This window comes from Camelus bactrianus, chromosome 15, assembly GCF_048773025.1.
Source record: "Camelus bactrianus isolate YW-2024 breed Bactrian camel chromosome 15, ASM4877302v1, whole genome shotgun sequence".
In the NCBI taxonomy this organism is placed as follows: Eukaryota; Metazoa; Chordata; class Mammalia; order Artiodactyla; family Camelidae; genus Camelus; species Camelus bactrianus.
The window spans coordinates 23,154,756-23,176,867 of record NC_133553.1 but is presented as its reverse complement, the minus strand read 5'-3'; the positions used below and the strand labels follow the sequence as shown (position 1 = coordinate 23,176,867).

Sequence of the window (22,112 nt, the reverse complement as noted above, 5' to 3'; positions counted from 1 at the left end):
TAGATGGAGGTAGAACATTGGAAATGTGCTAAATGCGTTACTCTGAATTACTCATTTAAAAATGGTTAATTTTATGTTACGTTAATTTCACCAGTGGAAAAATGATCTCATTAATCCTCTCCCCTTCAGAAGTACCCAAAACAAACAAAAAATGCATAGAATGAGAACATGACGCCCAGCAGTCCTGTACTTCAAACTGACCGACTCTCTTTCTTGAATGAGCCTAGCATTTTCCTGCCTGTGCCTTCTGTTCCCATCGTGCTCTCTGACCGGAGTGTCTTCCTCCACCCATTTCCCACATCCAGATCTTATCCAGTCTTAAGCTCCATGAGGCTTTCTTTGTTTCTCTTCCGCTCCCTTCATCTTTCTGAAGCCTGTATCCAAAATGATCTCTTCATCCTTTAAAGACCCCTGGCACTTTTCTCTATCCCTCTTTCTTGGCGGTTATCAGGTTTGACCTTACGTGATAGTCATTTATCACCACTTCTTAGCTGTCTGTGTGCTTTAGTAGCAGCCTGTAATATCTGACTTCTTTTTCCCCCTTCTCTCACACTGTAAGTGTGTAGTATTCATTGACTAAGTAACAGAAGAAACCACGCATTTGAGAAGGTGCAGGAATAGTACTGTGTCAGCTGATTTTCCTGTAGCTTAGACATTCTAGTTAGGGCTCAGTGATTCAGAAGGTTGATTAGTTCGTTCATACATTCAGCTTGTACCTGCTATGACGGTTGGACACTGACAGGTGCGGGAATTCAAGGATGACTGACAGAGTACTGGATGCAGAGGAACACATCTTCACCTTGTATTGAAAAACAATTTCACAAGAGACACCTGTTGTGTAAGCAAGGCCCATGGAACGGTCTGGTCCCCCAGTGTCTGGAGCCTGGCTCTAGTAAGCTCTGGCACTGCTCGTTCACGGTGCTCTTACTTATCACTGATTTTGAGGAAAACGAGCACACTTTGACTTCTCAAAGTACTTATGCCAATGAGATGATTTCTTTTTGCATTTTTCTTAAGATTTCTTTTAAAATTTCTTTATAGTGTATATGTCCTTAAAGTCACCCAAGGCTGAATCGTAATTGTTATTGGTGAGGCTTAAAGTTTTCGAGTGTTATCCCATACTTCCCTTGTCTATTACAGAATGTAAGGAGGCACACATGTCATCATGTAAATAAATGCCTCGGCACTTGTGGTGCTGTTGGTGGCAGGTACAGCTGGTGATCTGGAGGTATTGAAAACTTTTAAGGTGCCTTATAAATGGCAAATGAGATTTCAATTTAGTGGATTATTTTTAGTAATATGTACCGTATTATATTCTAATTCTTTGAAACTTGGTATTTTTCTTTTTTTAATAATCAAAGAAACCAGGACAACTTATTTCTCCCCCTGATATATAAATAGCCTTTTATGGCAACTTTTTTTTGATAAAGTTAAAGAATTATATCTTCTCTTCTCAGGGATTGCTCTGAGCAACTTAGCATAGTAGAAAGTTCTTTTAGGCCATGGAAAGAAATATCAATTTTAAAACTCTAGATCCACTGATAAACTGGTATAAAATGTATATGCTTATTCTGTTACATTAGGCGAAAAAGCACATTTTGACTTAAGTACAACATCACTTTTTTTTAGGCTTAAAATTTCAGACAAACCCTCAAATGATATTTTGCTGTGTTTCCCCATCCTGTTGTGATTCTGGAGGTTATGAAATTAGCAGTGGGCCTGGAGACTGTCTGGCAGTGGCTGAATCTCAGTTGTTTATGATGGTTGAGAGATCATGCTGTGTCTTCACCTTCTCAGAGCTGGGCATGACATTGTGTTGCCATGAGATTAGAATTGGAATGGATTGAATTTGAGGATTGCATGGCTGTATTTTTTTATTTAGCAAATTTTTGGTCACAAAGTTAGAACTGGAGATAACACGGAAGTTGTGGGGTCCAGCCTCAGAGCTGTGGGAACCAAGGCCTCGGGGGCTGCTCAGCTTACAAGGGGCAGGGCAGCACATACACGCAGGCCAGTGTTTGTTCGCAACATCATAGCCATTCTCCTCTCAGGATGCAAGCCTGTGTGTGTGTGAGTGTGTGCAGAACTGTTAGTGTGTCTTGCTTTCATTTGTATTAAGTGTGTACTTACTATCATTGTTGTTAATCATGCTGTTTTCTTCATTAAATTGAGTCACATACTTGCATGTGCACATTTTCAGTGTAAGAACAACTACTTTGCAAGATCTTGGAGAGGAATAGATTTCAATTAGGTGTAATTAAGAGAGCAAAGGAAAGCGTCATTTTTATATTTTGTTTTAAAAAATTCATAGTTCTTGATGATGTTCTCGTAATTTCCTTACATTGTTGACTCAAGAAGTTTTATGCGTATGTTTCACATTCAGCCAGGCTATGATGACCTTAATCCTAACTGGAGACTCTCTCCTGAGAAGAGAAAAAAAATCAAAGGTGAGTTTTATGAAGTATCATAATTACAACATTAAGAGACTCCTGTTGTATAATAATGGTGCTTTTTAGATGATATATACAGAGGATGGAAACATCTTTTTCTTTCTACTGTCCTAGGTTCTCTGGCTAGGGCCCTGTAAAATAAAGACTGACAAAAGACAGATTAATATGAGAAAAACCAACAGAAATGTATTAGTATGTACATTGAGTTTATACATGGGGGTACCCAGAGATGAGTAACTCCAAGGGTTGGCTGGAAGTTGGACTTGCGTAGTATCTAAACAAAGGAACAGTAAATTTTTAGAGAGGTAACAAGACAAAGGAAAAGAAGTTTGAGTTTCTATGAGTGGCAATTGTGGAAATGCAAATATATAGGGGAAGTAATGGAAGGTAAGCACGAGTTAGTTTTTTATGTAGATTCCTTTGGTGCAGTCTCTCTGAGCCAGTAAGAGTCTACAGTTGTCTCCAGTGATTAACTATTGTCCTTCCTGGTAGAGAGCTGAGAGGGGAAGGGCTTTGTAAAAGTATGTCCTACTTTTAGGTAAATAGGAGGAAGGCACAGAGCTTTTCTTGTATCTGCTTCTTAATTGCTTCCAGATCAAAATGATCCTTATGCCGAAGTGGCATATTTTGGGGGTGGCGTATTCTGCTACTCTTCATATAAAGGTCTCCAGATACTTCTGCTTCACTTTGGAAGGAACCACCAGGATTTTATAGAAATGGGACAGCGCAACAGATGCACTTCTCTGATGGTCATGTGTTAACATTTTGGGATTTTCCAAGGCTATGCAGAGCCTGTGGCATCCAGCAGGGCTCTCCCTCCACAGGCCAATGTGGACGCGGCACACCGAGTTCAAAGCTCCTGAGCGTTCTCCTTTTAAAGCGTGGAGGAGATAGCAGAAAGGGATTCCTCCAAGGCTCAACTCTGAGTAGTTATCTCTGGGGCTGGGTGAGGGGTGGAAGGAGGTAGGTAAAGAGAGATTGGAGGGGCTTTTTTTTAAAATGATGAATATGTATTTTATAAATAGAACCCCCCCCCAGTATTTACATTTAAGTAAAAGCAATAGTGATTATTTAATTGATAGTTAAAATTGAAAAGAAAAATTAAAAAATTAAGTTACTTTGAACAATTGGTTCATTTTTCTTCTGGTGAAACTCCCCAAGTTAAACATTTCTGCATTTTTAAGTGTCTCCTATAAAAATCAATGATGCTGTGTTGTGTACCAGAAATTGACACATTGTAACTTACTATATACTTCAATTGAAAAGAAACAATGATGGTTACAAGATTCAACATCTTTATTAAATTATACTTCTAATTTACACTTAAAAAGCCTTCAAGTATTGATTCATTAATATTATGTGTCATGTTCATGTATTATTTGCGTTTGTTATATAATCATCAAAAATGCTCTTTCAGAGAAACATTTTTGAGAAAAAAATTTAATTTGTCAAAGCAGAAGGTTGACTGCATATTTAAATGACTTACTCCTTTTCATCCCACTTTACACTTAGCTGTAAGTCCAGAAACTCTGCTTTTCATATTTTCTTGGAATTCCTTATTTATATAGATTGCTTTAGACTAAAATTGGAAGAAAATGTTGAGTTGTATGGTCTTTGTTTTTTAATTAAAATGATGAGTTATTCTCATGGAGCTAACCTTCTGTTTTAAAATCTCTATCTCCTTAGCCAAACTGTTTACATATATTTTAAAATTTATGATTTACTGTTGTATTACCTTTAAACCTCATCAGATCCTTAGTGGAACAAGTAAAGTATTAAAAAGGGCAAAGCAATTATAATAAATATCCTGCCATTTCCTTTTGAGTGCCTCAGTTCGGTGAACCATAATTCATTTTTATCCCTCTCGAATTCTTTACTGGTCTTGAATATATTTTCCTCTTTCTGATTAGTAGTAAGTGTAGGGGAGGATAAATTCTTTTTCCTACTACCCTATTAGATTCTCCAACTGAGTACCCAGTAAATTGCTCTAACAAAAGACAGATTCACAAGAAAAAAGCTTACACACGTGTTTAATAAAAGTTTTAGGGACACAGGAGCCTTCATAAGGAAATGATGACCTGAGGAAGAGGTAAACCTGATTAGTTTTAGACTAGGTTGGACGAAGAGTGAAAAGTTGTGGGAAAACATGGTAGGACAAGAGGGTCTGAGCTAAGGGTAGTAAACTGGGAGAAACTTGGCAAGGCCTGTTCGTTTTAATTCTTCTTGGCTTCCCTCCGTCTTTGGAGATGAGGATCCTCCTCTTCTCCAGGTATGGAGAGGGCACCTCTCACAGGAGGAGCTTACTACCTGCTCCGCAGGAAGGTTAGACGGTCCTTCCTGAACCTGGTGTGTCTCAAATTCCTTCGTGCAAACCTACCTTTTAACTTCTACGAATATTGTTCAGTTTTCGAGAGGGAAGACCTGAATGTATTTACCTCTACATCCTAAGATTTTGGACTCCAACATTGTTAGCACTAAGATGTTCACTAAGTAAATTACCATCTTATTCTTGAGTAAAAATTTGAATGATGACTTACATTTTATTTATTCTTATTATTTATCACACATCTTAGGACCCAAATATGTTTTAAAATTGATTATTGGACTGAATGTGTTGTATTTAAACCACATTGACAGAGGCATTTGTGTTGATTTACTTTTCCCCCATTAGATAAGGAGTCCTTCTACCCACTGATAGATGTGAACTGGTGGATGGACAGTGCAGTGACTTTGGCTCGCTGCTCTGGTGCTTTGACTGTCTCGTCGGTGAAAACTTTAAAGAACTTACTGGGAAAATCCTGTGAATGGTTTGAGCCATCCCCTCAAGTCACTGCGACCCATGACGGGGGATTTTTAAGTTTGGAGGTAATGTTTTCCCTTTTAAAGCAACCAGGGTGTTTGAGAGTAAACATGTATTGTACCAAAAATCTAAATATCTTTAATTTTTGTTTTCCCATTATTTAATCTTTAAAAACAAAAATTTATTACTTGAATCAGAGATTGAGTTCAGTGTAAAAAAAGATCTGTTGTTTAGTCAATTTAAAAAATTGCATTGTGTAAGAAAGAACATTTATAGTTGTTTTGTTTTCTATAAAGCGTTTCTTCTTCATCAACATGATAGATTTTGTTTTCTTTTTCCTAGATTAGTTACCTTAAAATGTAAATAGTATCACTACCTAAGAAATACAGTCATTAACCTTTTCCCATGAAGTGTGACAACTTAAAACTTTTGGTTCTTTTAGTAAGAAAAACTTGTTTATCATGACAAAAGTTTTCAAAAGAGGCTGGTACTTTAAAGTTATGTTTTGGTTATTTACAATTTTTCTTTTAAGCCTTTCAATGGTAATTAACCTTCAACAGTTTTCACTTCAGTGCAGATTGACAAATGTTTTTTACCCTAAAGTTTGGTGCTGAGTCTAAAGATGTTCTTTAAAGAGAACCATGGTTTAAAACCTAAGCCAACTCTGTTGAGTCTGCAATGAAAGTTATCTTTAACAGGCAGGCCTTCAGACTCAGAACTTTGTGAAGCTTTAGACATTGTTTAAAAGTGAGTGGTGGGTGGTGGGGGAGAGCTGTTCTTGGTAAAGCAAATAAATACCTTCATGCTGTTTTCTAAATAGACCCAAAAAATCATCTTTTCACAGCAGGTACAAAAATATCAAAAGGAAAGAAATTAACATTCTCGACTCCTTTATTTCCCTAAAATGATTTCCAGGCATGTATTTTACAAGACCATGTGACTAACCTATTATTAAAGCAGGTTTTCATTTTAGAGGTTTGGAGCCAGTAACTTCTGTGCATCTTCCTGGAGGTGCTGATGTTCATAGTGTTTATTGTTGGGCTCCTTGGAATTCCGTCCTGAGCCTTAATCACAGGGCTGGTATAATGAATCAGACCAGAGTAGAATTAAAAACAGTTTTCTCATTACCTCGAAAAGTTTGTCTTTAGTTCCTCACTATTAATTTAGCATCTCCTTTTTCAATTCAGTGTGAGATTAAACTTGCCCCCAAGCGATCCCGTTTGGAGACGAGGGGAGGAGAGGAGGACGAAGGAGAAGAGGACTCGGGTTCTGATCACGAAGGATCTGCCAAGGCTCGCTACTTTGGTTACATAAAGCAGGGCCTGTACTTGGTGACGGAAATGGAGCGATTCGCCCCGCCGCGGACTCGCCCGCGAACCATCACTAAAAACTACCGCCTGGTGAGCCTGCGCTCCACGAGCCCCGAGGAGCTGTACCAGAGGAAGGTGAGAGTCTGTTCCTGTCCGAGTGCACAGGCAGCAGGCTTTGCTGCGTTCCACTGAAGAAATAAACGATTTCTTTTAATCAAGGAAGAAATTTAAAGAGAGATTGTTCTATGGCCAACATGTTAGAAATGTCAGGATTACAGAGCTTTTGAAAATAGTGCTGGCCTTTGTGCCTGACTAATCAAAATAAAAACAGTGGACAGAAGGCGAATTCACCTAGACTGTCCCTCTGGGGCCCAGCCCAGGTTTTTGCTACCCTTCACGTGGCCTTCAGCTCTCCCTTAGCTGGGTGTAAGGACAGCTCTCCGCTCAGACTGCAGATGCTGCGGGAAGAAACGCAGACCTGCGTTGGTCGGGGTTTGCTTGGGAGGCAGACTCGATCGGCACTGTGCCGCAGCGCCGCGGGCGGAGTTGCACGGCCCGTCCCGGCTTTGCCATTGTTTCACTCTGTAAATGTGGGCATTTCACTCCTACTTCTCAGCTTTCTGGTAAAGTGCTTACAAGAAGTACTTGCTCTGTCTGCCCCTCCTAATGCTGGCGAGCTTCTGGCGCCCCAGTGCACGAGGTAGTTAGGAACGCAGGACCTACTGTACAGGGTAAGGGGCTGTCATCCCTCACTGTATCATCACAGCGATGCCGCGGACACTTCGGTAACGTAACTTTCCTGTTTACGTTTCCTCGTCCCAAGATCGAAAGTGAAGAGTATGAGGAAGCCTTGTCTCTGGCTCAGACCTACGGCCTGGATACTGACCTGGTGTATCAGAGGCAGTGGAGGAAGTCGGCTGTCAACATTGCTTCAATTCAGAATTACTTGGTATGTTTGAACGCTTTGGGAACGTGTAGTGAAATTCAAACACATGGGCATCTTTTGGTTGTAGGGCTTCCCGTTGGAGTCCTTTTCATTGCTGGCTTTTCTGCAGCCGACTCAGCCTTGGGAAGTATCTTGTTACCGATTCTGTCAGCTCTGCAGCTGGACATTGGTGCTGAAGACGTGTGAGCAGATACTCACTGATGCACAAGCCAACTAGCTGGTCTTGGCCTAATCCTTTCCCTTCATCTACCTCAGTTACCCCTGTTCACCCCCATCAGCCGGGGTCCTGTCAGGAGCCAGGAACCACGCAGTCATTTGAACAGGGACAGTTTTACTAGGGAGAACTATTTTCTAGTAATGAGAGATCAACTACACAAGGGCGAAGAGAGCTGTAAGGAATACCCTGGGCCAAAGGGAATATACCCAGGGAGGGAACAGACTTGGAAGGGAGGCCTCCCCCCGGGCTGGGAGTCAGACTTCATTGGACAAAGACGGGCTGTAGCACGTTGGATGGAAGAGAAGTTCTCCAGGATGCCTCAGGCCAGGGCTGGTCCGTGGCTGCCAGGGTTGGCAGGCGGGGAAAGGTGGGCTGGACGGGCAGGCTGGATGCCTGTTGTAGGGTGCCAGTGAGCTGAGGTTGGGGGTGGAGGGTCGGAAAACCCCAGAGACTGGTAAGTTTAGGAAACCCCCCAGGAGCATGAATGCACCTCAGAGCTGGTAGATAAGGAACCATGGCCAGTACTGAAAAGAAAAAACTCCCTCTGGAGTGCAGGCGAGCCCAGTTTGGGAAGCTTCCCATTCAGGTGCCTGGGAGGTTCGCTGGGAAGGAATCTGCCCACGGAAGTGCAGCTGACAGTAAATGGGAAGTTGTCCTCAGAAGGAGAAAGCGGGGACGTAGCACCACCAGATGTCCCCCACGTGCCTTGCTGGCTACCAGGCCTGTAGGAGCTAGAAGAACCACGGCACATCTGGACCAGAAACCAGAGCCTCTTCCTCTGCAGTGAGAGGCTCCCCAGCGCCCTCTGTTGTCAGAGCTTAATACTGTGTCAGCTGCAAATGGCAAATGCTGTGGATCTGGCTCTGAAGCTGCTTTTGAGGCTGAGAGGCAATAAATAGATAACTGGCACATTGATAGTTCTTTTTTGCTTAAATCCTACAATTGTATCCCTCCTGCTTCCTGCTACCACAGTTAAAGTTACTATGTAACCTGTTTACTTGGATCCTTGGCACCTTTGTAAGGAAGTAGTTGGACTCATGCATGCTTTTAGAAGGTTGTGACTTCTCATCGGACATTTAGAAAGGAAGATATCTGTGCATTTAGGGATATTCTAAGGAATGTTGGGAAATTTTCATGGTAATTGCTTTCCCTGAAAATTCATGTACATGAGTAATTAAAAATAAATAAAAACATAATTTGAAAAAGTATCTAAGAAGTTGATGAAGTTGTATCAATGAAACGGGAAGGTAAATTGTTATTACAAGTAAGATATTGGAGATAAGAGAACATGAAAGATAGTGAAATAAAGGAAGAAGACAGAATTGCTTGTATTTTCTTTAGAATAGCAGAACACCAAACCTGTATGCTTTCTTCTTTTGTGACTCAGGACAGTGAGCTCATGAGTTCATGTATATCCACCTAATGGCTTTTTCTGTAACATGATAATAGGCAGTTTTCGTCTCTAAAGGAGCTGACAGATGTTAGGAGAGACAAATCAAGTACTTTTTTTTTTTTAATCAGGGGAAATACTTAATTCAGCAAAATAAATAGGCAACGAGGAATGTGAAGGGGATGTGAAGGGGTCCAGCGGTGGCATAAATACGACCTTTGCTCTTAGGGAGCTTATAATCTTACTGAGAAGACAAGCTTAATGCCTAAAATAAAAATGACCACACAAGAAGGTTCCAGATAAATGCTTTTGGAACCCGGTGAAGGTAGCAAGTGTTACAGACTCTGGCTGTGGAGGTCTGTGTATAGTGAAGATGTTTTGGGCAGGGATTTGAAAGGACTCAGAGTAGGTGTCCTAGAGTGAGAATAGAGGAAGGCATTCTTAATGGGAGAAGTAGGACGAGCAAATTTAAAGGAAACCAGCTTGACTCACGGGCCAGAGTCGATGTCCGTCTTACTGCTGTATTTTCACGGCACACAGAAGGTACTCAGTAAGTACCTCTTGGATGAATAAATAAGCTGTGTAAGTAAACCAGTTCATAGGATCTGAGACTCCATGGCAGTGAACGTTGGGAAACATGATCAGAGACACTGGAGGAAAGACCTCACAGGAGGGAGTGTGCAGAGGAGTGTACAGGGCTCCGAGTCAGATTTTACTTTACATTTTTTTCTACAGTGATTCTGGGAAGAGGCCAAGTCAAGGATTTTGAATGGAGTCCAAGGAAGCTGTTGGGAGGGAGGGATAAGCACCTGGTCTTTCCAAAGAACAGTGCACCGTGACTTCCCACGGTTAAGTCACCGTCGGTGCTGTAGCATGCCTCTCACGTCGAGTAGATACAGAGCCTTGGTGTGCTGTGTGCCTCATGAGTGTTGTTTCAGAGTACACGTGTTCGTTACAATAGGGTACGTCTTGCCTTACTGCTTTATTTTCTCTTTCCTATGGCCCAAGTGCAAACTAAAGAGCAACTATAAAAGTTGGAAGGATCTTCCTATCTTTCCAAAAAAAAGAGTCCTGAGCTTGTATTTCAGTGTGTTTCGTTAGAAGGAGAAAGACTGCAGTTGGAATCACTTTCCCTGCATCCAGTTCTAACCACCATTAGGAAAATAGCTTTTTACTGTTGAGCTTCTCGAGCAGCTGCCTGTGGCCAAGAACCTGGGGAGCTGTCCTCTCTCAGGTACAGCTTTCTGATTCCAGAAGGCAGTTGTCTGGTGCTGTCAGGTGTCATGAGTTCTTTAATGCCTCTGTTTTTTATTTTCTCCATATCCAGAGTAAAATAAAGAAACGATCCTGGGTTCTTCATGAGTGTTTGGAGAGAGTTCCTGAAACTGTGGATGCTGCAAAGGAACTGCTTCAATATGGATTAAAAGGCACGGACCTGGAGGCGCTTTTAGCAATAGGGCAAGGAGCAGATGATGGCAGGTTGGTTACCGAAAGATTTGGACTCTGAAGTAAAGATGCCTTTGTGAAAACTTGCAGCTGAAAGGGAAAAAAAGGGAAGGCTTTTCTTTAGGTTATTCTGCGATGAAGCCATTGCTTTTGATTTAATGCTTTTTTATCTGAGGTCACAGTGTTCTTTCCTTGAGGTCAAACATGTTTATGTATGATAGCTTGATGCTAAGAAAAAAGCAAATTCTACAAACATTTATTGAATGCTGGCCATTTCTAAGCTATGGGCTCAAGCCTGCATGTATCTGGGTGCACTGACCAGTCTGATGATCCACCGCAGGCAAGTCTGAGCTTCATTCACTGTCTTTATCTGTAGCATCATTACCCCCTTCAGAGAATTACTTTGATTAAATTATATATCTTGCAAAAGCACCTCATAAACTTCTCAGTACCATACAAATGTCAGTTAATAACAATAATAAAGTTATTTGACAAGAGCCGTTGTTCATCAGACATTTGGAACATTTTTTGGGATATAAGTAGGATAGTATATTTGATTAAAAAAAAGTAAATAAGACTGACATTCATTACCAATTTAAGACCTTAACATAGAAGTGATTCAAATTGTAAACCCTGGGCACTATTTTCTTCACAGGCTGTTTCACATTGGGTGACTATAACCTCGCGTGTTTTCCTGAGCAGTTTTCATCTTCTTGATTTTTAGAGTTTCCATATGTGATGATTACTAGTGACATGACTTTTTGCCCATCCTGTGGATACAAATGAGTGAATCGCTTTGCTTAGAATAGCAACAGCTTTCTTTCAAGTAATTGATTGTTTCTGTTTCTATGGAAACCAACTTAATAAAATCAAAATAGGGGAAAGCAGTTTTTCACTACATGAAATTAAAAAAAAAGTAATCAAAATAGTTTGGGGTTTTCTTTTTCTCGTGCAGATTTATATTACCTGGTGAAACGGACATTGACGGTGTCTCCTACGAGGATCTTGCACCGCCTGGCGAAGAGCCTGCCAAGAAAAGGGAGAAGGAGCTCAGGAAGACGCGAGAACTGCTCCAGCTAGTGGACTTTTCCAAGTAAGTGATTTATTACTGTTCATTTATTACTGTTAATTTCTTCAAAATAACTAACAATCTAAGTGTGTTCTTTACTAGTGATAATTGCTCTGCATTATTTCAGCAGCTTAAATGCATTTAGTACCGTTTTATCCTTGTGCTTTCGTGTCCTGTTCCATGAGTTTTGGACTGAATGGAAAATTGATCATTTTTGTTCTGTTTTAGATCTTACAAAAATGTGCTTGTAGGTAAATATAAGTGGCTTAATAACAGTTATTCAAAACAGGTTAACGCTGGAACAAAAGGAACTTTGCCGTTGTAGACTGAAACTGTTGACTTACTTAGATCGGCTTGCAACATATGAGGTAAGAAGGCATTTTAATCAAACCAATTATGTTTATTGGCGTTGCCTTTATAAATGCTTGGCTGCCTTGATAGCTGATATTCTTGGTCGCTGAAACTGTTTATGTGGGAAAAGCTTATTTGTATCAGAGCAAGGTCTCGCATAATCAGTTTTGGTAAAGGTTAGAGGTCTGTGAAAGGCCAAAGCTGCTGTGTTAGTCTAGGAAATAGCCGTGCATCAGCCACTTCAGAGCACCTGTGTTTCCTAGGCTTACAATCCTTCTCATTCCTCTTACTCTTATTTCGCATTTAAACTTAAGGTTGTGGCATAGAGCTGTCTACAGTACCGAAGTCCAGTTTACACTGGGTTTTAATAATATGAAGCTATCTGGCTCATTTTACTTTAATGATTTATTAGTTGTTTGAATTTAATTGGTTAAACTTTGATCCTAATTATGGCCAAAATTTGACACTTGAACTTAAACTGTACTTCAAAGTTGTTTCTTCAGGGCCACACACACAGATGTCCCTTGTTGGGCATTTCAGTAGCACTCTGTACTGAAAGGTTAAGCTATTGTTAAAGGTATAAGAAACATTTCATAAAATATACATAGTTTAGATTGCTTTTCTACATGACCCTCATAGCTTAAGTTACGCAGGATTTGATATAAATGTCTCACCTTTGCAGTGTGGCTTCATTTGCCGGTCACCTCCGTCTGTCTGAGCATCCCTTCTGTAGGCACACCCCTCTTGGCTGTAGGGACTGGCACACACGAGGGACTCAGTAAATGTCACATCTGAAGGTGTGCTTTCCATTCCCAGAATAATGGGGGTATTTAGTACTTCCGATGCCCACAGGCAAATAAAAAGCATTTGATTCTCCACCCATTAATATAATAGAAATGTTTTCAAACAAAATGCTAGTGACGAAAGAGGGTTATTTCTGTAGTTATATGAAATTATGGTAATGTGTATATCATTTCATGCAAACAAGTTGCACAAAACTCCTAGTAGTTTTATCTGTAGTACAACTACTTTGACTGTTGGATAGTCATATTATTTTAAAATGCATCCTTTTATTATGTCTGAGTTTTGAGATATTTTGAGGTGATATATAAAAGCGCACTGTGAATTGCCAGCATTGGTACAGATGGAGTTTATTATTTTTTATACTTAGCCGTAGTTTCACTGTTGATGAGATCTTAAAAAGAAAAAGTTCCATAAAATGTTCAGAGTTTGACTATCCAGTTTATTTTGTTAGTCTTTAGTTAGTGAGTTGCTATTTCCTATTTGACATTGTAAGTACATTTATTATTACATGGTAATAGTGACAGTTTAAGTATTTGTTGAACCACTAAAAGGGTATTAAGCTAAGCCTTTGGAAAGTAGTGAAATTGATTAATTTGGCCGTTAAAACTTAGAAATGAAGATGTTCAGATATAATGGCTACCCAGCTAGCTAGTGGTAGAGATGGACATTGCATTTTAATCGTAGGGCATGGCTTATTTTATTTATTCTGTTATAAAAGAGATAAAATGGATTCACTTAAATTTTACGTGAGTGCCTAATGTATGCCGGATATTAATGCCAGTGCTGTCAGAAGAGAGATGAACAGGGAATATCCTTAAGGAGTCCTGACTATATAGGCAACGTGATGATAATGAAGATACGGAGAATTGATGAGGGAGCACAGTGTTACGTTTGTCCTGGGAAGTCTGAGAAGACTTCTATACAGGAAGTGATATTTCAACTAGTCCTTAAGGAAAAGAAGGCTCACTTAGGGGCTCTGGGAGTACGATGTGGGAGACGCAGGAATGGAAGCTCCGTAAGGGAAGGGGTCTTGTCTTGTTTGCTGCAGTGTCTCTGGAGCTTGGAACGATTCCTGACTATTCGAGCTCAGCAAATGTTTGTTGAAGGAACTAACAGTTAAGAGAATACCTTAAAAAATACCATCACATTTCTTGAGGTCTTACTGTTTGTCAGCCAGTGTTTTATGTACTTCTTGACAATTCTTTCAGGCAAGTATTGTAATCCTCTCCAACTGAGGCCTAGAGAAGGTGAGTATTCTGTCTAAATCAATAGGAAGCAAGAATGCATAGCTCGATGCCTCCAGTTCATCAGGCTGTGCCATTCATCAGGGAGCTGAAAGACAGGCCTAGTGGTGTGGAGGAGGTTGGCCTGCTCCTGAAGGAGTAAGCTAGTCAGGGTAGCTGGACAGTAGGGGTCGGGAGTGGGTAGCCTGGAGCGAGGTGAGGAGAGGTGGTGAGAGTAGTTGGTGGCAACATTTTGAAAGGTCTGTCCTGCTATGTAAGGAGTTGAATTGAATTTTTATCAGAAGTTGAGTTTGGGAAAGAATGAGAAGTGAGGAAGTGGAGATGGGTTGTGAGCAAGAAGTTTTGTTGTTACGGGGAGCGGAGAAGATGGCGGGAGTGAGAGGAGGCTGTGAGGTAAGGGTTGCTTTTTTGCTACAAAGGAGAAGTCGTTTGTGTGCTATGGGAATGAGCCAGCAGAGGGTGAGGAGGAATTTGTTAACAGAAGACAGGGGAGATACTTGCATGGTTTCAGAAATGGAAGCAGTGGGATCCAGAGCAGGAGTGGAGTTTTGAGGCTTTTAAAAAAGGAGCAGATATATGTGTTTTTCCCTATTGTAACTGAAGGAAGAAACATCATGGATACAGGTAGATACGTAGTTTTTTGGTGGGTTGGAAAATGAGGGACTTCCCATCTAATAGCGTGAGTTAAAAAATGTACAAAGCAAGGTTTTCAGCAGAGAGTGAGGGCAGGGGAATAGGATGTGGAAGGTCTAGAAAGAATGAAAAGTTCTTAATGGCATAGCAAAGAAAACTTCTTTGGGAAATGTAGTAGCATTGAGGGAGTAAGATCTATTTGAATTTTTTTTTGTCTTGAATTTATAGGTTTTTAGCTTTTTATTATAAACATTTTCAAACCTTCATAGAAATACAGAGAATAATGAACCCTGAATTACTCATTGGCCAGCTTCAATCATTTCTAACATTTTGCCAATCTTGTATCTTTTATTTTCCACCTTCCCACTCCTGCCTTTTCTTTCAGTTAAGTATTTTATAGCAAATTCCAGATATCTTTTTACCCATTCATATGTATGTGCCTTTAACAGATAAGGACTTAGATCACCACAACAGCACTATTATTCCTAATGTAATTAGTAGTCATTCCCTGATACCGCCTGATACCCGCTTTATGTTCAAACTTCCCAGGTTGCTTCCAACTGCTTTTTTTTTTTTTTAGTTTTTATTGAAGCATAGTTGATTCACAGTGTTGTGTTAGTTTCAGGTGTGCATCAAAGTGATTCATTTATACATATAAATATATATATAAATGTTCTTTTTCAGATTCTCTTTCATTATAGGCCTTCCCAGTGCTTTTTTTTTTTTTTTTTTTTATACAGTTGGTTCATTTGAATCAGGATCCAAACAAGGCTGAGATTTGGAAATTGGTTGAGAACTGTCAGCTTGGTTCTGTGATATTTCTCCAGTGACTTCTAGTAACTTGTATTCAGGGTTCAGAGTTGAGTTTGACTAGATATGAAGTGTTGCCAGGTAAGGGTGATCAAGGGAAGGCAGCCAGGGATTTCAGAAGTCTCTCTATGATGATGGACCAGTGACTTTAAGCTGGTTAGAAGGGATGAAAGATTTTGAGGGGCGCTAGAAGGTGAGAAAAGAAGTAGGGTGAGTGGATTGGATGTCTCAGCGAGGTTGAGGATTTGTTGACAAACCAGGTGAGCGGGAAGAAGAGGGGCAGCTGTTCGCAGGTCTTGTGCTTGACGTTTGAGTTGTCCTGGAGAGTGTCTTCTTGGTGATGATAGAGATCCAGGCTAGGGTCCTGGAATGTGTTAACTGAGGTGAAATAAAGGAAATGATTGTTGTGGATGAGGAGTTGAGGAACCACGAACATTTTTGAAGTATTTTCTTCCTTTAATTTCCACGCCTGTGCATTCACTTCTTCGTTCTTGTTCCTCCTCTTCCTGCTTCTCTACTTTTCCGATGCAGATTTCCTTGTCCTTGCTCATCCTTTTAATGATGTTATTCCTCAGGCTCCTTTCATCTCATTCTCTTTAGTCTCCCTTGAAATCATACTCACTTCTGTGTTGATAACTTACATCACATAGCCAACTGATGCCTTACTCCAGAACTCCTGACCTGGGGATCAGGAGTTTCTTTTAGATGCGCTGTAGTCCCAAACTCAACATGTTTGCATAAGTGAACTCTCTCCACCCTCCTCTCTCACTTCCTCTGAACATCCTCTTTCTTCCTTCTTTCCTATCTTAGTAAGTTAATGTAGCTAGCTAATATTTATTGGTTATTTATTATGTGGAAGGCAGCATGCTGGGTGTCTGGGGTTCAGTGTGAAACACGACACGTGAGCCCAAAGTCATCCATTGCAGTGGGGAGACCTACACTTGCCGTGCCTTGGCTAACTCCTGTTTGTCCTTATGTTTCAGCTTTGATGCCACTTCTGGGGCCTGTCCCTGTCCTCCCAGGACTAGCTGTAGCTCCCTTCCTTTGTGTTTCCCTTTACCTGCTCCGATTGCTTGTTGGTTTTCCCTACTAGGTTTTGAACTACTTGGAGAGCAGGAAACCTGTATTATGCATTGTATCGTTGCTGCCGATCACAGTGTGCGCCTAGTACATGATAGACACTTGATAAATACTTCTTTAAGGGAGGAATGATTCAATCTGCAGTTTACACAGATCACTCTAACAGCAGTCAAGTTAATCTTAAATTCTCGTACAGATGTGGCAGGTGCTCACAGAACACAGCCACGTATGACTGTTGTTTATTTGTTTTTACCAGGTGGTAGATTTTGGTTGTCCTACTGTAACTAATTTTATTGCCTTTTTCATTTACTTCTGGATTTTCTTCTTCATTAACAGCATTTATAAATACAGCCATTTTCAAATAAAGGCAAGAATGCAGATGTGGTACCTTAGTTAACAGTTGATAGTTTAATTCATGAATTATTTATTTAGGTAAGCAGAGTTGTAAAGATTTTTAATATTTGCTTGTCACCCATATTTAAAAGCCTTTTCATTAAATCACTGTTTCCTCGCAGGAAATCCTCGGAGTGCCTCATGCATCTGAACAGAGATATGATGCTGAGTTCTTTAAGAAGTTCAGAAATCAGAATATTGTTCTCTCAGCAAGAACTTACGCTCGGGTAATTTCTCTTTTGTAAATTAAACAATTATGGTTATTAACACTAAGTCTCTGAGCCATGCAGTTAATGTTATTGCATGGGTAGATCATCACATTTCCTTGTTTTGTTGTAAGATTAATAAATGTAAAGAAAATAGAGTCATATTAAAAAAATTTGTATTCATCATTCTGAGTTTTAAAAATAATTTTTATAACATTAGATTGAGAAATGTGATACAGACCTGGAAAAATCAGTATTTCAAAGTACTTCATACCAGAACTACAAAAAGTTAATTTTAAGGTTTTGAATGTCCTACAAAATCACTCCCTTATTTCTAAGGTTCACATTAGAAAGTCACCCTTGTCTTTCGCACAGGAAAGTAATGTACAAGCCCTAGAAATTCTGTTCACTTACCATGGATCTGACCTGCTTCCTCATCGCCTTGCACTTCTCTCCAACTTCCCGGAGACCACTTCTCCACACGAATATTCTGTTTTGCTGCCTGAAGCTTGGTATGTACTGTGTTCACTGAATTTTACCTTTTTTCTAAATAATAATTTTTGTTTCCTGCTAAACACCTTAAATTTAAAAAAAATTATCTTAATGTTATCTATTAATTTTTTTTTCTGATTATAACATTATTTCTGTCTTATTTTTAAGTGGTCCTGAAGCCAAAATGTGTCTGGCATAACAGGATCACCTTAACTTAAGGAACATGAACTTTCCTTTTTTTGGAGAGTCTCCTGATTTTATGGCTATGTACTCAGTATGTTCTGTTTTACGGTTAAGAGCCATTTTTAGGATAACAATATCTGTTTGAATTAGTTGTATCTTTTAGAAGCTCAAGTATAGTTCTGACAGTGTTAGGTAGTGGGTCCAGGGCACCCAGGAATGTCTGAATCCTGCTTCTCTCAAGAACCCTTTCTCCCTATGAAATTCCAGAGGCACAAAAACAAATGAGAAATCAAAGCACCACTTTCCTATTAGACTAACATTCCTTCTCTCAGTTCAAGGCTGTTTCATAATTGGGTTGTGACATGTGACACAGACTCTAAGAACAATGGAACCATTATGTCCTAGTGGAGCCATCTGGCTTCCAGGGACCAGAACCGCACTTCTTGAGAATGAAGAAAAGACAATATACAGTTGACCCTTGAACAGCAAGTGTTCAAGCTATGCAGTTCCACCTATGCATGGATTTTTTCAGTAGTAAATACTACAGTGTGACATGGTCCTTAGGTGGTTGGATCTGAGGATGTGCAGCTGCATGTACAGAGGAACTGACCGTGTTATATGTGGATTTTCAACTGCTCGGAGGGTTGGCACCCTTTCCCTCTCTGTTGTTCAAGGCTCAGCTCTGTTTGCCTTAGAGCGTAGCTCAAAGTTGGGCAGGTCATCAGCTGCAGGCCTGAATGCCATGAAGAGCTGTGCAGAGCACACCTTGCTTCTCTCAGGCCCTGCACAGAAGCAGAAGGCAAGGACATACCCAGTCGTGAGACCTCTCCCATCCAGTGAACTAGCCCACGAGTAAACGTGGCTTGGTCATTAATTGCATGATTTAGCCTTTCTGAATTTGTTATCCGATCTTAAAATGAGTTGATACTCCCTGTCCTATTCACTCATACTGCATATTTTCAGTAATAGGTAAATTGATATGTATGAAATTGGCACGTAAGCTATAAAACGCAGTGACGGATTAAGACAGTTCTGATTGAAATCGTTACAAACTCCAGCTCCTGGCAACTGACAGTGTTGCTTAGATATGTTGCTTAGACAGACTTTGAAAAGACTCTAATTCCTTATGAGTCCTTAACTTATATTCGTTTTAAACGTATTTAGAAAATACAGATTTTTTTTTTTGCTAATCTTTGTCAAGAAAAGTCTTTCACGTTGAGTATATTTTTGCTATAGTTAGAGTCAGAAGGAGCAATAAGTTTCGATAGTAATGTCTCTTTCTCCTTATAATTTTATGTGACTGCAAAGCAAAACCACAATTATGTTTCCGGCGTGGCCTCTTAATGAGGTCTCCCATAACCTCCTTCTCCTGTATTCTCCTAACTTGTTCATTCTTGTGGTAACACTTCTTACACTGTGTTACCGTCAGTCATTTTTATTACTGCCTTTCTCTTTCTTGTTCTCTTTAACAAACTCCCAGCCTTAAAAAGTCTTTTTTTTTTTTTTTAAAGATTTTTTTGTTTTGTTTTGGTGGAGGAGATAATTAGGTTTATTTATTTATTTTTAATGGAGGTACTGGGGATTGAACCCAGGACCTCATGCATGCTAGGCATTCACTATACCACTGAGCTATACCCACCTCCTCAAACGCACTAACTCTAAAAGGCAGAGACCATCTCTTCCTGAGTTTTGGGTCCCCAGGGCCTAGTGTGGTGTTTGTGTGGTGGGTTCTCCAAAGATGCTTGCTAACTGGGTAAATTAGATCCATTTGTGCCTGTTCAGAAGAGAGATTAAAGGATGTCTTGAAGGGGTTGCAACAGAATACTCTTTGCCTGTTAGCATGGGAGGCGCCTGGGTTAGTATTTCCAAGGTCCCCATGGCCTTAAAGATTCAGTTGCTGTTTGAGCCCAGAGTTGAAGCTTGCACTGTCTTACCCCAAAGTCTTACTCTACTGGACATGCGGATCCATAGGATGTCATTATAGGGCTTACTTCGTTTCTGAGGAAGTGTGTTCTTCTTTGGGTGTTTGGTATTCATTGTCAGACCACTTGGAAGTGCTGGGTCAGATGGACACACAGTGCTTGGGACTTGAACTCCGTCCTGCGCTCACCGGCTCCCCGATGACCGAGGCCCTCCCGTGTGCCTGTGCCGCGGTCGGGGCTTCGGATCCAGCGGGACGCGTTCCCTTCAGCAGGAGCCCTCGTATGTGCTCTACACCCTCCCAGGACCCCTGCCTGCAGGCCTGCGCATTCACACTGAGCGGAGGTGAAAGGGCTCTAGAGCTGCAGCCCGTCCTGCTTCATCTTCCCTTCCACCCCCAGCTTGTGTTCTGCAAGTAGTAATGACTCTTTAATTATCTGTTGAATTGATTTGAAACAAGTCACTCACCTTGAAATGTACGGCTCCCGAAGGCGGAGCGGCCGTGTAGTTGTTCCGGCTTGTCCGGAGCTTGCTGCAAGGACACTTTGTCCAGCGCCTGCTCGCTCCTCTCGGCCACACAGGCCTGTGTCTGTCCCCTGAACCTGCCAGGCCTGCTGCCATCAGAGGGTGTTTCCAGGTCGGGGTGTCCCCTGCCGGGCATGCCCTTCTCCCGGTTTTTCACGTGACTGGGCCTCTTCCATCCGTCAGTCTCCACCCAGAGGATCCCTCTTCAAAAAGGCCTTTCCCGACCCTTCTTTTGTGCATTGCCTCCGCGCCCTCCTCTCTCTTTTGCCCTTATCAGAACTTTCTTTTCTTTGCAGCACTTAAACCTAACATATTATGTGGTTATTCATGTGTCTTCTCCACTTTATCTGCTCTTCCTTGGCCATTCTCTTTATAATTTTTTCCTGGCTTTAAATCCTCCTTCCCTGCTTTATTTTCGTCTTAGCATTTATCAGTAACTTAGTTTGGATTTTACTTATTTACTCGTTTATTGTCTGCTTGCCCTTTTAGAATGTCAGCTCCTGTAGCACAGGGATTTTTATGTGTTTTCTTCCTTTCCCTACCTAACCCTGCACTTTGAATCCTGCCTGGCACATGAGAGGCACTCAGTAAATACTTGTTGAATGAATTAACAAATGAATGCGTGAATTAATGTAAAATCCACAGGAGAAGGACTTTGTGTCTTGTTCACTAACGTAGCCTCAGTGCCCGGGAGAACGTTAGGGCAGAGTGGTAACTCAGTAACTTGTTTTGAATGGATGGAAGGGTGGGCTGGCTTTACATTTTAGGTTTCAAGCTATTCAGTATTTTGAAAAGCAGTAGTAAGTTATGCCAACAAGTTGATCTTTTACTTACTCTGTTTTGAGATCCCATTGGGAGAGTTTTTCCCGGGCATTTAACCGGTCTGATTAACTCATTTTGATTGAGTCAAATTTTATGATTATGATTGCTGGGAAACTTCTTCGGTTTGTGTTATTTTAGTGTTTTATATTGTCATTCTTAAATCATCATGTGTCTTTGACATTGTTGACATGTGATCAAGTTTTATAAAACTTTGAAATTACATTTACTGTTGTAGGTGATACAGCTTTGTTAGCTACCTGTCCTTGCTTGTCATTACTATAAAACGTTTACACTTGATATTCTGGTTGACTGTTTTCAAATTCAAAGGTGATACTTCTTACTGTCTGTGCTAGCTTTCATAATTTGTGGCAAGAGTTCTCTTTTGGTAAAAGAAAGAAATGTATTTTTTGACTTTTACTATTTTTGATGCTTATAGCATGTTTTAGAAAGTTGATTTAGATTTTTTGTTATGGCTTTTGTTTTATTGTAAAACCTTTCCAGAATGATGAAGGAATCTAGTTTAAAATGTTGTATTTTAAACAGCTGTCTATAGAAATAGTATAGCAGAGGAATAAGAGCATTGACTCTGGCTAGAGCAAAGTTGCTTAGGTTTGTGATCTTGAACACGGTTCTTAACTGCACCTCAGTCTTCTCACCTGTAAAATGGGGATGGTTATAGCACTTACTTCATAGCATTGTGAGAATGACTGAGTTCACGTATATAAAACACGGAACAGTGCTTGGCACCGAGTAATTGCTACTAATGCTTTAGGAATTATTAATGCAGAAGCCCATGCTGAGTCTTTGGCCTTATATACGTGTATTAATTAATGTTTTAAACTTCTTATTGGAATATTTTTATACTTACGGAAAAGTTGCAAAGAAAATACAGAAAGTTCCTGTATACCCTTCACCCAGCTTCCCTTCCTTCTTACACAATCACAGAACAGTTGCCAAAACATGAGATTACTGCTGGAATAGTCAGTTCTGCATCTGACGTGACATATGGATTCCTAAGAAT

The 22,112-nt window shown here is 40.4% G+C and overlaps 1 protein-coding gene and 1 long non-coding RNA gene across 7 annotated transcripts in view; one reads left to right on the top strand and one right to left on the bottom strand.

Moving 5' to 3' along the window:
- The window catches only part of NBAS (NBAS subunit of NRZ tethering complex), a 277,415-nt gene that overhangs the window by 64,544 nt on the left and 190,759 nt on the right, over positions 1-22,112 (top strand). Inside the window, exons 13-21 of the mRNA XM_010947343.3 lie at positions 2,384-2,447; positions 5,122-5,315; positions 6,438-6,695; positions 7,384-7,509; positions 10,441-10,592; positions 11,515-11,652; positions 11,918-11,996; positions 17,066-17,170; positions 17,525-17,661. Coding sequence (XP_010945645.2) covers positions 2,384-2,447; positions 5,122-5,315; positions 6,438-6,695; positions 7,384-7,509; positions 10,441-10,592; positions 11,515-11,652; positions 11,918-11,996; positions 17,066-17,170; positions 17,525-17,661 — 1,253 coding nt within the window. The remainder of the gene's footprint in view (positions 1-2,383; positions 2,448-5,121; positions 5,316-6,437; positions 6,696-7,383; positions 7,510-10,440; positions 10,593-11,514; positions 11,653-11,917; positions 11,997-17,065; positions 17,171-17,524; positions 17,662-22,112) is intronic.
- Positions 1,787-20,834, bottom strand: LOC105062930 (uncharacterized). 6 transcript variants are annotated; one of them, XR_012499225.1, is made up of 4 exons: positions 20,213-20,834; positions 12,654-12,736; positions 11,526-11,585; positions 1,787-2,423 (listed from the first exon to the last, which is right to left on the bottom strand). It is a non-coding gene; the product is annotated as an uncharacterized LOC105062930 (long non-coding RNA). The 6 variants fall into 6 exon arrangements; XR_834727.3 differs by lacking the exon at positions 1,787-2,423 and adding an exon at positions 9,788-10,649; XR_012499227.1 differs by lacking the exon at positions 1,787-2,423 and adding an exon at positions 10,860-11,329.